At 59.6% G+C, this 12,340-nt stretch overlaps 1 protein-coding gene across 4 annotated transcripts in view; it reads right to left on the bottom strand.

The window, feature by feature from the left end:
* Positions 1–2,881: 2,881 nt before the first annotated feature.
* Positions 2,882–12,340, bottom strand: part of KCNQ1 (potassium voltage-gated channel subfamily Q member 1) — a 404,394-nt gene continuing 394,935 nt past the window's right edge. For all 4 annotated transcript variants that reach the window (XM_055271769.2, XM_055271764.2, XM_055271779.2 and 1 more), the window contains one exon: positions 2,882–4,123. In XM_055271769.2, the coding sequence (XP_055127744.2) occupies positions 3,887–4,123 (237 nt within the window). In that variant the 3' untranslated portion in view covers positions 2,882–3,886. The remainder of the gene's footprint in view (positions 4,124–12,340) is intronic.

Consider the following 12,340-nt stretch of genomic DNA (forward strand, 5'->3'; position numbering starts at 1 on the left):
TGATGCCCTGCTTGGGTCCTGGTACCTCTGCTGCATGTGCAGTGCTGGACAGCCTCCTTCCAAATTTTCATTTTATTCCTTAATTTAACTGGCACTTCCTGAGCACCCAGCTGGGGCCAGGCTTGTACTAGGCACTGCCAGCCCCGGCTCCTTTTTGGGGCCCCAAAGGCCCAGCACAGCCCCTCTCCCAGTGGTGGGCCTGACTCCTGACCACCACGCTGGTGGGGGACTGCCTGCCAAGATGGTGCTCAAAGGAGGTCCTGAGTAGGGAGGTGGGCTGGACGTCAAGTACAGGGTGAGGATGGAGAAGCTGGGCTCATGGCGGGGAATGCCCAGGGTGAGTGGCAGGGTTGCAGCCTGTGGGGCCTCACAGGCCCACTCGGCAGTGGGGAGTCACGGTCGGCTTGAAAGCAAGATGGGGAGCTTCCAGCTTGGGTTTGGACAGCTCTCCCTGGCACCAAGGAGCAGGGAGCTTGGTGGGGTAAGGCTAGATGCAGGAGGGGCCTCGGAAAGGAGCTCCGAGGGGACAGGCAGGAATGCAGCAAGGAAGCAGAGCCCAGTATCACCCACCCAGTGGTTTGTTTGGCTTCCTTTATTAAGCACCTACTGTGTGCCTGGCCTAGGCCCAGAGCTCACATGTCTCACCTCCATCAAGCCCTTGCCCCGTACGCCCCTTCCAGGGGGCACTTTTACTGTTCCCCATTTTGCAGACAGGACTGGGGTAGGAGCTGAGGGGCTGCAGGTCGGCCCCGCCCTTGCCTCCTCCTCCTCCTGGCCCCCTGGCCCGAAGACGGGAGAACCTCGGGCTTGGCCAATGCCAGCCCTAGAGACGGGCTTCCCCACGGCCACGCCCAGCACCCACGAGGGGACATCTGAGGGCTGGTGATGGGGGAGGGGAGCCTGGCAGGGGAGGTGGGTGCACCTCTCCCCCAGTCACCCCCAGCAGATGCTCCTGGCACCCATTGGACCCCGAGGACCTCAATAAGGGAGCCCAATTTGGAGACAAAGGCCGGCTCTGCGGACAAACACTCATGGCTATCCTCAGCCAGAGCAGCCAGGCAGCCGCGGTGAGGCCACAAAGGGCCCGAAGAAAGGGGCTGCGGGAGGGGCCGTGAATGGGCCGGGGCTGCACATGCCACCGTTGCCCGGGCGACGGCCCTCTCGCGGAGAGGTCTGCCGGGCCATTGTCCGGGGCCCGCAGGACGTGCCACACACCAGATGGTCGTGTGCTGTCTAGGTCACTTATCGGGGGACAGAGTGAAGGAATGCGGCCGGCACGGCGGGCCGAGGCGCCATCTGTTCCCTCAGTCCACGGGCACTGGCGGGCATTGAGCACTCGGCCGGCCAGGCCCAGCCTCCGCCATGGCTTTAATTAGCTAATTCCATAATTGGGCTTTATTTCAGGTAAATTGCATTTCACACCCGAGAGGGCTGCAATGGCCCGTCCAGGAGTGGAGTCCGGGCACTTTGTGCGCAGTCCATAATACGGACAACAAGGCAGGTTGGGTGCCGGGGCCGCACCCGGCCCAGATGGGCGGCCCCACGGAGCTCCCTGTGGGCCAGGGTCCCAGGGTGGGCGGCCGGGCCTGGGGGGCCTGGGCTCTGTGGAGGGCCCTGCTTTCCGGCCGGCATCGCCGGGTTTCCACAAATATTTACCCAACAAGGAAACAACAGTTCCTGCCTTTCAGTAACTGCTGCTCCCGCTCCTCCCGGGTAGGTGCAGGCCAGGGAAGCCTAGGAAGCCCCGTGCTGCCCCTCCACCTCGTCCATCCCAGTCAGTGCTGGCCAGGCCAGATGCCAAGACCCATGGGTTGGGGGCACGGGCCCAGTGGGCTTGGCAGCAGGTGGGACCTAGGGCCTTTCCCTCTGACAAGGGCTTCCACCCCTACACCACACAGAAAACTGGGGAGCTGTCCCTGCCACCTGCTGCTGGCCGCCTGCTGCCCCCAGTGGACCCAGGACAGCCCCATCCTTGAGATCTCAGATGCCCCAAGCCCTGATATCCTGAGACTTCGGGATGGGCTCTTGAAAGAGGACAGAAGGGGGCTGCAGTCTTGAAGGACTGAGAAACAGTCCAATAGCTGAGGTGCGGGCACAGCAGATGCACCTGCCCCGGGTGAGTGTGTCTGTGCCGAGAGTGAGGCACTCTTTCCACCCTAGGAGAGGAGGGCCTCACAGAAAGCTGCGGGCACAGGGTCAGGGCGAGCAGGGTGGTGGCCCCTCTGTTCCACTCAGAGAACTGGACAGGCTAAGGGAGCATCGTGTTACCGATAGGGAAATAGAGGCCCGGAGGAGGACAGGGGTGAGCATATGGGAGCCTCAGGGGCCCCAGGCCTTCCTTGCACCACACCCTCTCCAGAGTCTAGCCCTTGGCATCCTGGGGAGTGGGCCTGGATGGGGCCTGCTCCCAGAGTGGAGCATGTGGGTCCTTGGTCAAGGGCCACCCTGGCCTGGGAGGGGCAGACAGAGAGGCCCAGACAGAGCCCATCTGCCCCAAGGGCATAGAGTCTGCTGGAAGACAGGCAGTGACCACACTGTAACTGCACTTCATGGCCAGGGCCAGCCCAGGGCCCAGAACAGGAGCGACATCGCTGAGCTGGAGCCTTCGATGGCATCTTACAGCCCCTCTGAACCCTTTGAACCCTGACCCACTCCTCGGTACATGGACATAGCGTTCCTATTCCACGGCCACCTGGGCACTGCTTCCAGGGGAACTGCAGGGGTCCTGTCCGTGGGTGGAGGTCTCCTGGGAAGGAAGCAACCCAGAGGCCTGCAGGCATCGGCGGGAGCTGGCCGGGGATGTGGAGGCTGAGTCCCAGGTTGTCCCAGAGACCCCATGGATGCCCCAGGAACCAAGGTGAGAGCAGTGCCCAGCCCAGCCTGTGATTCTCCACATTTATTAGGAAAAGCCTGCACAATTAATAATCAAAATCACACCGTGAAACTCATTAAAACACAGATCCAAATCACCACAAATTATTGATTTCTATGCAACGTAATGCCCAGAAGGAACCCCTGTCCTGTGTAGGAACTGTCACTTCTCTGCGGCTCAGCAGCTGGCAAGGGGAGGTGGCAGTCCCCTTCTGTGTATGTGGCTGGCTGCTGGGACTGGGCGAGGGGTTGGAGGCGGGATCCCCACGCAGAGCGGGCTCAGGGGCGGGGAGGTGGGACTCCTCTCCAGCTAGGAAGAGCTGGCAGTCTAACCCAGGGAAGTGGGCGTCCCCCCCACTCAACCACGTGCCCTGGGGAAATGGTGAGACTGTCCCTCCTGCTGGAAGCTGGGGGCTGAGGAGCAGTCTCCAGTCTCCTGCCCATGGGGTCAGCATTTCCTGAGAGTGAGGGAACCAGCCCCAGGCCCTCCAAATGGGCTCCTGGGCTTTTACTGCCGGCGGCCCTGTAGTCAGCGTGGGCTGGTCCTGCCCTGCCTGTGCCTGGCAGGGTCCTGGATTTGAGGCTGGGGTCCAGGGGTTGCTCTGTCTCCCCTCAGGAAGCCCCCTGGGCCAAGCAGGGTGGGCCTGCACTCAGCCTGTGCTACTTCCTGGCCATACATGGGCCAGGCCCGGTGCCCTGCCACTGGATCCCAACCACCATGCCAGTGATGTCAACATCACCATGTGGGGGCCAGGGCGCTAGGGGTAACAACTCAGACCTGAGACGGGGCCCCCACACCCAGCCAACTTCTAGTACCCACCGGCCAGGAAGAGGTGGTCTTGCTGAGGCCCCAAGCTCAGGCTGTGCCGGACAGCATGGTCCACGGGGTACTGGGGCCTCCGAGAGCGGGGCTCTTCTCTCTGGGCCTTTCAGGAGGTGGCCACCTTCAGAGAGGGCCAGGTGGGGCCACTCTTGGCCTCCCTTCTCAGGCCCACCCCCCGCCCCAACCCCCCCATCAGGACCCCTCATCGGGGCCCCTCCTGGGCACGGTCAGCTGCTCATAGGTGGGAAGGGTGTTGCTGGGCAGGAAGAGCCCAGGGTCGACAGAGCCGCCACTGCCACAGGGCTGGGTGATGTGGGCCCCGCCCTCTCTGAGGGGGCCGCCGCTGCTGGGGGTGCTGCCACCGTGCAAGGAGAGCAGCTGGTGAAGCATGTCGGTGATGAGTGCCAGCCTCTGGTCCAGCTGCGTCACCTGCAGGGACAAAGGCAGACGAGAGAGTCAGTGGTGGGAAGCAGCCAGGTGTGCAGACAGCCTCAGGGACCAGGCTTGGGGCCGGGGAAGGGAAGGTGCCAACCGTCTCTGCAAGTGTGTGCTGTATGCAGGCGGCACGCACGTGTGCACCCGATGTCTGCAAGGCCCTTGGTTACGCCTGTGTGAGTGCAAGGAATGTGCATGTGTGCCCATTGGAGTCCCTTCCGTGCATGCTGGGAGTCCCCATATGTGTCCACAGGCATGTAGGCTCAGGGTCAGGAGCCCTCCTCTCCTCCTCCTCTGCTCCCCAGGCTGCCTGGCCTTCTGTGCCACATCCCCGCGTGGCAGGGTCTGCACCAGGGACCCGGACCTGAAATATTTGGGTTTGCGGCAGCCTTTGGCTTCTTGAGGCCAGGCTTGGGGACCTTTGGGTTAAGGGTCAAGAAAGGCTGGGGGCTATGTCTACTGTGTCCGGAGGAGAACTGGACAGAGGGCAGAGTTCAGCAGGGCTGGCTCATGGGCAGGGCCTGGGGTGGTTGAGGAGGCAGAGGCCTTGGGCTTTGCCTGGGTGTGCAGGGGATGCTCCTGCCGGGCCACTTCCAAGAGGGGCTTGCAGGGCACAGGGCTTGTGCCTCTGCGATGCTTTCTGCAAGGGGGTAGGGGTGGGGTTTTTTGTCATCCCCCAGGAACCACTATACCATGTCTTTAACCTGGCAGGGACACCACTATTTTCCCAGACATCATCTGCACCCACATTCTGTGGTCAGACCAGTGCCCTAGAGCGTGCCCTCTGGCTAGCCATGTGGCCTCCACCTTCTCAGGAGCTGGTTCTGCAGTGAGCTATGTGCCAGGGTGGCTGCCCTGCAAAGCTGGCAGGGAGGTCAAGGCAGGACAGAACCCGAGATGCACCCAGTGCAGAGAGTAGGTGCTCAGAGGCCTCGCAGGGCTGCGGAGGCAGCAGAGAAGCCCCAAACGAGTGGAGAGCCAGGTGGTCTGAGAGCTCCTTGGAAGGACAGAACCGCTGGGGAATGAGGCTGAAGCCCGGCCCTGGGTGGGAAGTAGCCATCCAGCCTTGATGGGGAGACTAGAAGGCCCTGGCCGGCACCCTCAGAGCAGGTGCTGAGTGGAGCAGAGCCAACCCCAGGGGCAGACTAGGGCAGGTGAGGGAGTCCAGGCTGGGGACCCCTCTCCCTAGGAGGTTGGACCTGGGGGCCCCAGGATGAGGGAGGGTTCGGGGAGGGCGCACAGCTCTGTTGGTGGCCACAGGAGACAGGGCTGGTCCTTCAGCCTGTGGTGTTCTTGCAGGAGAGCCCCTCAGCATGCTCTGTGGAGAATGAAGTAGACCCTCCCCCACCGTGGGTACCTGGAGGCCTGGAAAGACTTAGAAGTGGCGGGGGAGGGGAAAACAGATCAGCACGCGATAAGGGCTGAACAGCAGAGCTGCTTCAGGGAAACCTATGGCTCCAGAGAAAGGCACGAAGATGACTCAGCCACAACAACGTCAACCACTGGCCCTAAGGACAGGCAGCAGGCGGGAGCTGGCCCGGTCCACCTGGCTGTGCACTCCAGGGGTCTGCACCCTAGGCTGCTCTGGGTGGGCCTGGTCCCTCATGCGCCCGGCGCCACTGCTGATCCAGCTGGACAGGCTTGGGGCGAGGTGTGGGCCAGGGCTGGGTTCTGTGCGGGTGAGACCACCCCAGGGAAGATGCTGCTGGGTGACGTGGGCACAAGCCCCGGGATGGCCAGAGAGGGAGCAACCAGTTTGCCAGGGTCCGGGTGGACCCGGGCCAGCTTCAAAGGCTGGGTGCTGTGGTCGTCACCCACAGCACCTACCACGGAGGCTGAGCAGGGTAAGGAAGAGGCGGCCAACAGGGTGCTGTGAGAGGCTGAGATGAGAGGGGGGTGCCTGCCTGAGTGGGGCTGAGCGTCTGTCTAGAGGGCTAGGTGGGCAGCCTCCACCTGGGAGGTAGGACTGTGCCCTGCCCAGAGCAGGAGCCCAGGGGACCCACTCCCAGCCCTGGATGGTGGGGGCTGCAGTGTGGAGGCTCCCTGGCTCCCCTGTGGTTCTGCCTTGCAGTTATGGGGTGAGTCTGAAACCCAACTGTCCCGAGCACAAGGGCAGGTATATGTCCGAGATCTGATGGTCCAGGCCAGAGGGAGCCCCACGTTTTATTTTTCCCAGATAAACCTGATGTGAAGCCCAGACTATGGAGGAAAGGGGTGTAAGACTTCTATGGTTTGGCAGGGGCAGGGGCCCAGGGCTATCCACCGGGGTCCCTCACACCCAAGGACCTGCCAGCACTTCAGTGCTCTGCAAAGCCACTTGAGGACGAGCCACAGAGGCCCACACTCCATCCCACAGATGCAGACACTGAGGTCCAGGAAAAGAGGGTCAGGGCCACTGGCTGAGAGTGCCATGTCTCCCATCCTGTCCCCACAGCTCCCACCCCAAGGCTCCATCTTGAGACCACGGAGCTGCCATGGGGGAGGAGGCAGTGTGTCAGGTGGGGAGCCGGTGAGAGCAGAGGGCAGGGTGGGGCAGGGCCTCTGGGAGGGGGACCGGCCTGAGGTCTTGTTCTTGTTCACCCACACCCTGACCCCCGTGTCTCCTGCTGCCGGCAGGACCAGCCCTCTCAGTCCCACGACCTACTCGTGCCTAGCAGGGGGCATGGGAAGTCGCTCAGCCTTCAGGGTGCACATGAGGAAACTGAGGCCCAGAGACCTACGAAAGCATAGCAGATCAAAGGTGCAGCCAGCCTGGGTCTTTGAGGGCAAAGCCCGGGTTTGTGTCCTAGGGCCCACCTCAGCTCCCTGGGCCCTGCATGCTGGTAGCGTTGAACGAGGTTTGTCCTGCATGGCTTACTATCACTAACTGTGCAGGCCCCAGCTTGGGTATCAATTGGTTTGGCATAAATTAAAGCACCAAATACATCACAGATGAACATTTGTGGTTTCATAAATTTTCACTTTATGGCACTTGAACATCTGTCCAAGTCCCACATGTGCTAATGGGTGTGGAGGCCTTCATCGGGGATTCTTGGGACAGAAGGAAACAGTGGGTGTCAGGGCCGCAGGCAGGGTGTGCAGGCTGAGGGTGTGGCTGGAGCTGGCGCTTGGTCCTGAGCCACTTTGGTGACAGCTCCTCCCGGCAGGGAGTCCCAGCACCATGTAGAGAGGCACTCAGCCACCTTTGGGGTAGGGAGGCAGCCACAGGGCTGAGCTTGCCTCCGACTGACACTGAAGGGCTCCCTGAAGCTGCCTGGGCCAGCGTCAGCCCATGCCTGGCTCTGGCTGGTCCCGAGCTCACCTCAACTGCTGCCTGTGCCAACTAGGGCTTTGAGGGACTGGCGGGGGTCTCTGGCCCCAGAGACATGCTCTCATCATCCCAGCTGCTGTTGACAGAGGCCCCGGGGGTGGGCCAGGGTGTGGGCTGGATGCCCAGGGCGGGTCCACAGTCTGATGCATCATGATGCTGCCCCCCTTGTGGGAAGGGCCCAGGCCTGGGCTACAGGTGGTTCCTCTGCAGCCCCAGAGTCTTAGCTCTGACTCAAGCACTTGTCATAGCACGCGTCCCTGAAGGCTCCCACCCCACCACTCTGCAGACAGGGTGCCTTCATCTCGCTGGCACATTTGGTTTTTTTGGCGATAGAGGAGCCTGAGAAGCACCTCGCATGGCTGAGGCCAGACCCCACCCACAGGGAGGTGCATCCGGGCAGGTGCCATCGGGGAGCTGCCCTCGGGGAAGGCAGTGCATGCTCTAGGCACTGGGGCCGGTTCCCCAAGAACTGCTGGGACAGATCAATTTTGGGGATCTCAGCCTCCGCCATTATTTGCAATTTGATAGTGATTAAAAGGCAAGGCAGACAAAAGCTGCTTTGTGCCTGGCCTGCACTCACCAAATTAATAACCATAAGAGACCTATGCAGCCCTCGGAAGAGAAAAAAGCAATTAGAATAACAGCTAGTTAGAGAGCCCCGGGCGGCCGGCGATCAAACCCAAGGCAACGGGGATTCCTGTTTGATGTGGTTATGAATTTGTTTTCAAAAGAAAATCTTGAAAAAGAGTCTTTCAAGGGAAATTTTTGCAGAACCTGCCCGGCCTTGATCCCCGCCTAGGACCGCCAAAGGCTCTGGCCTCGTGGATGCCAGACTGGCCAGGGACAGGCTGCTCCCAGGGTGGGGGTCCTGTTCTCTGCCTGGGCTGCAGTTCCCCAGGAGGCAGCAAACTCACTGCTCCCTCTAGCATCCTTGTTGGGCAATGTCTAAAGACCAGGCAGGGCCTCCCCGGGGCCCTCTGTAGGGTCGCAGGGCAAAGGTCACCTTGGCCTTCCTCCTGTCTGCCCTGAGGAACCAGCAGTTACTAAGCCACTCTCAGGGCGATACCTAGAATGTTTCATACCAGGCTCTGAGCAATCGGATGTCAGACCCGGCTCCTGTGCGGAGCCGGGCACAAGCGGCAATAGGTCACAGCACGTGGTAAGGTCGCAGTTCATGGCAGGGCACGGAGCGATTGTGTTTGACTTTGCTTTAGTGCTTCAGTTCTTGGACAAAAGTTGACCGTGTTTCTTGCTGCTGAGGTTTTACTGCCAGGCCCTTGGGCAGCTGCCCTGCTGGAGCTTGCTGTGCTGTGGCCAGTGGGAGATGGCCTCAGAACCCGCCACACCGCTGCAGGGCCTTGGGTGCACAGCATCTCCTCACAAGAGTGTGCAGGCAGGCGTGTGTGTGCTGCAGCGGGTCTGGGGTCAGATTCTGCCTCTGCTGCTTCCTGGCCGGGTGATCTTGGGCAAGTCACTTTGCTTCTCTGAACCTCAGTTTCCCTGCCTATAAAATGGGGCAGCTATAGCACCTTCCCCAGGAGGATGCTGAGGGGATCAAGTGGACTGAGGCATGAAGACACCAGGGACAGAGCATGGTGCTCAGTGCACGGTGAGCCACCCGATGGCCATAACCATTAGGGATTCCTCGAGTGCACGTACAGTCGCACATGTGTGCCTGTGGCCTGAGGCCAAAGGAGCATTGCTGTGCACACGGGAGGCATGCTAGGTGAGCCTGCACATGTGTACCTCATACGTACCTGTGGCTGTATAAGAGTGTGGGAGACTGTGTGTGCAAGAATGCAGGAACCGGCCGGGTGTGGTGGCTCATGCTTGTAATCCCAGCACTTTGGGAGGCCGAGGCGGGCGGATCACTAGGTCAGGAGATCGAGACCACGGTGAAACTCCGTCTCTACTAAAAAATACAAAAAAAAAATTAGCCGGGCGTGGTGGCAGGCGCCTGTAGTCCCAGCTACTCAGAGAGGCTGAGGCAGGAGAATGGCGTGAACCCGGGAGGCGGAGCTTGCAGTGAGCCGAGATTGCGCCACTGCACTCCAGCCTGGGTGACAGAGCGAGACTCTGTCTCAAAAAAAAAAAAAAAAAGAATGCAGGAACCACCCTGCACATCATGATCTTGCACAATTCACTTCACTTTCCATTAGGTTGTTCTCTGGGCTGCCCAAAGGTTGGAGTGCACCTGCCTGCACCCCCAGGCCCCTGGGCCTTTGTGTGTGCTGCAGAGGTGAGCACCCCCTGCATCCCATCACAGGAGCTGGGGGTGCTGCTGGGACAAAGCTGCGTGGAGAGCAAGCAGCAAGTCCCATGGCATGGGTGCTTGGGCAGGTACCAGGTGTCCCTCCCAATGGGGAGACAGATGGCACCGAGTCTGGGACCCATGGTCACACACATACCAGCTGCTCCACCTGTCCCCCAGAGCCCTTCACCTGGGCAGTGTCCAGGCTGGGTGTGAGTCTTGGCCCAGTGAGTCGAGCGTCATGGCAGCCCCTGTGCTCAGGCTCAGGACTGGTGCCTGTGGTGGGGCTGAATTGGCAGGCACTGAGGTGAGTGTGTCCGCTCAGAGGCTGCAGACCAAAGCCTCATCCTTGTCTCTGTCCCTGGTGTCTCACTGTTGTCTGCTGAGCAGCCAGAGGAAGCTCTGCTGCGGCTGGGGACCCACACCGCTCATGGTCAGTTATGTCCTCAGCGGGTCCTCGGCACAGCACAACCATGCGGCAGAGGCCTGGTCAGCACCATCCCAATACACTTCCTGGGGCTGCCGCTGCCTGGCTGGCCCTCACTGACCACCCCCCAGGAGCAGGGTTGCCTCCCTCTGAGAGAGGGCCAGGATGAAAGACCCTTCCCCCTGCTGCTGACATCCACTTTTGCCAGCCTCTGCCCACCGACGGATGCTTGGCACCCCAAGGGCCTCAGGGGCGCCATGTCCCTGGCTGACCACTGTGGGGGATATCTCAAGATCATCACCACACGACCCTGGTTCCCTTCCTGGGACCTCAGCTAGGATGTCTCCGTCAGCTATTTGCTCTCTCCAGGGGCTCCAAGGCACGCAGGCCAACAGCCCCGCAGCTCAGCATGTCCCAGCAGGAGCTCAGATTCCTCCCAAGCCGGTTCGAATCCTGTATCCACAGGGCATGACCAACTACCCAGGGTCCCTGGTGTGCACCTGGTGTCTGTGGCTCTCTGGTCTGCAGCATGTGCTCTGAGCCTGCCCCCCATGCCCCTTGCCCAGACTGGCAGCATCTTCTGCCTGGACTGTCACAACCACCTCACTGTGTAGCTATGCCCCCAACCTGTTCCCTGCTTGTTCCAGGCAACAGCCAGGCTGAGACTTCCCTCCCACCCTGGGCCAAATCCTTCTGCAGAATTCCCACTGGACTGGGAGTAAAATCCAGTCTCCTTTTGCAGTGCCCCCAGAGGTGTCTTCTCCGTTGGCCCCTCTCCAGCACTGAGCACGCCCATGTCGATCTGAGCGCCCATGTCGATCAGCACTGAGCACGCTGTGTCGCCCTGGGGCCTTTGCACCCGCTGTTCCCTCTGCCTGGAACGCTGTCCTCTGCTGCTTTGTATAACCAAAATCCTGGGCGGCCTCCTTGTCTCGTCTCTCCCCGTGTTCCTCTAAGCCTTCACCACTCCCTGAAATGTCCTGGTTTATTGATCTCCTTGCTTGGTGTTTTGCCACCAGCTGGAGGCCCAGCTCTAGGTCAGGCAGTCACCTTCTTAACCCCAGACAGTCTCCCAGAGCCTGGAGCCTAGAAGGTGCCCAGTAAATACATGGAGGGTAGAGTTGGTGCTGCACAAATGTTTGTTGAATTAGTAAGTGAGGCCTCGGCCAATTTCCTGGGGCCCCAAGGCTGGAGTGAGGGGGTAGAAGCCCCCCAAGCCCACGCCCTCCCAGGGTGGGTGCTGAGCAGAGAAGCTGAGGCTGGGACTGGGCCTTTTCATGTTCATTGATTTGTCAGGACTCTATGTTAAGAAAGATGTCAAGTACACATCACACATGTTTTTCCCTAGTGTGCTATTTGTCTCGTGTATGGGTTATGGCATTTATTATTTTTTTCTTTTGCCACACAGAGGTCTTACTTATGTTTTCACTTTTTCACGTGGTCAAAGCCATCCATCTTTTCCTTTATGCCTTCTCATCCTGTGCGTGCTTGGAAGCGCCTCCTCCATTCCAACGCCAAAATCTGTTTTCCTAATACTTTTTTGATTTGTGTTTTACCCTTAAATCTTTGAATCGCATGGGAATGATTCTGACCTACAGACTTACTTTTGCAGGTTATCCTGTTGATACCCCACCACTTATGGAATGATCGACCTTTTCCCCACTGGATTAGAATGTCCTTTTTGTGTATCATCGACCCTGAACAACACAAGTTTGAACCATGCGGGTCCACGTCTACATGGATTTTCTTCCTCCTCTGTCACCCGAGACAGTAAGAGCCAGCCCTCCTCCTCCCCAGCTGACTCAACGTGAAGATGACGAGGATGAAGACCTTTACAATGATCTGCTTACGCTGAATGAATATCTTTTCTCTTCCTTATGGTTGTCTTAATGACATTTTCCTCTAGCGTACTTTATTGGAATACATGAAGCATACAAAATATGTGTTAATTGATTGTTTATGTTATTGGTAGGGCCTCCAGTCAACAGGAGGCTATTAGTGAAGTTTCTGGGGAGTCAAAAGTTATACATGGGTTTTTGACTGGGCAGTTCGGGGGTCGGTGCCCCAACCCTGCATTGTTCAAGGGTCGACGGCACAAAGTTCCTGCACGTCTTCATGTACTTTGGCGTCTCCGCAGAACTGCCCTAGCGACCGCTCTTATACATGCTTTGACACTGGGAGCCAGGGCCCTGCTGTCTGGAGGTGAAAGACGACAGGCTGGTT

This window comes from Symphalangus syndactylus, chromosome 1 (assembly GCF_028878055.3).
Source record: "Symphalangus syndactylus isolate Jambi chromosome 1, NHGRI_mSymSyn1-v2.1_pri, whole genome shotgun sequence".
Taxonomy (NCBI): Eukaryota; Metazoa; Chordata; class Mammalia; order Primates; family Hylobatidae; genus Symphalangus; species Symphalangus syndactylus.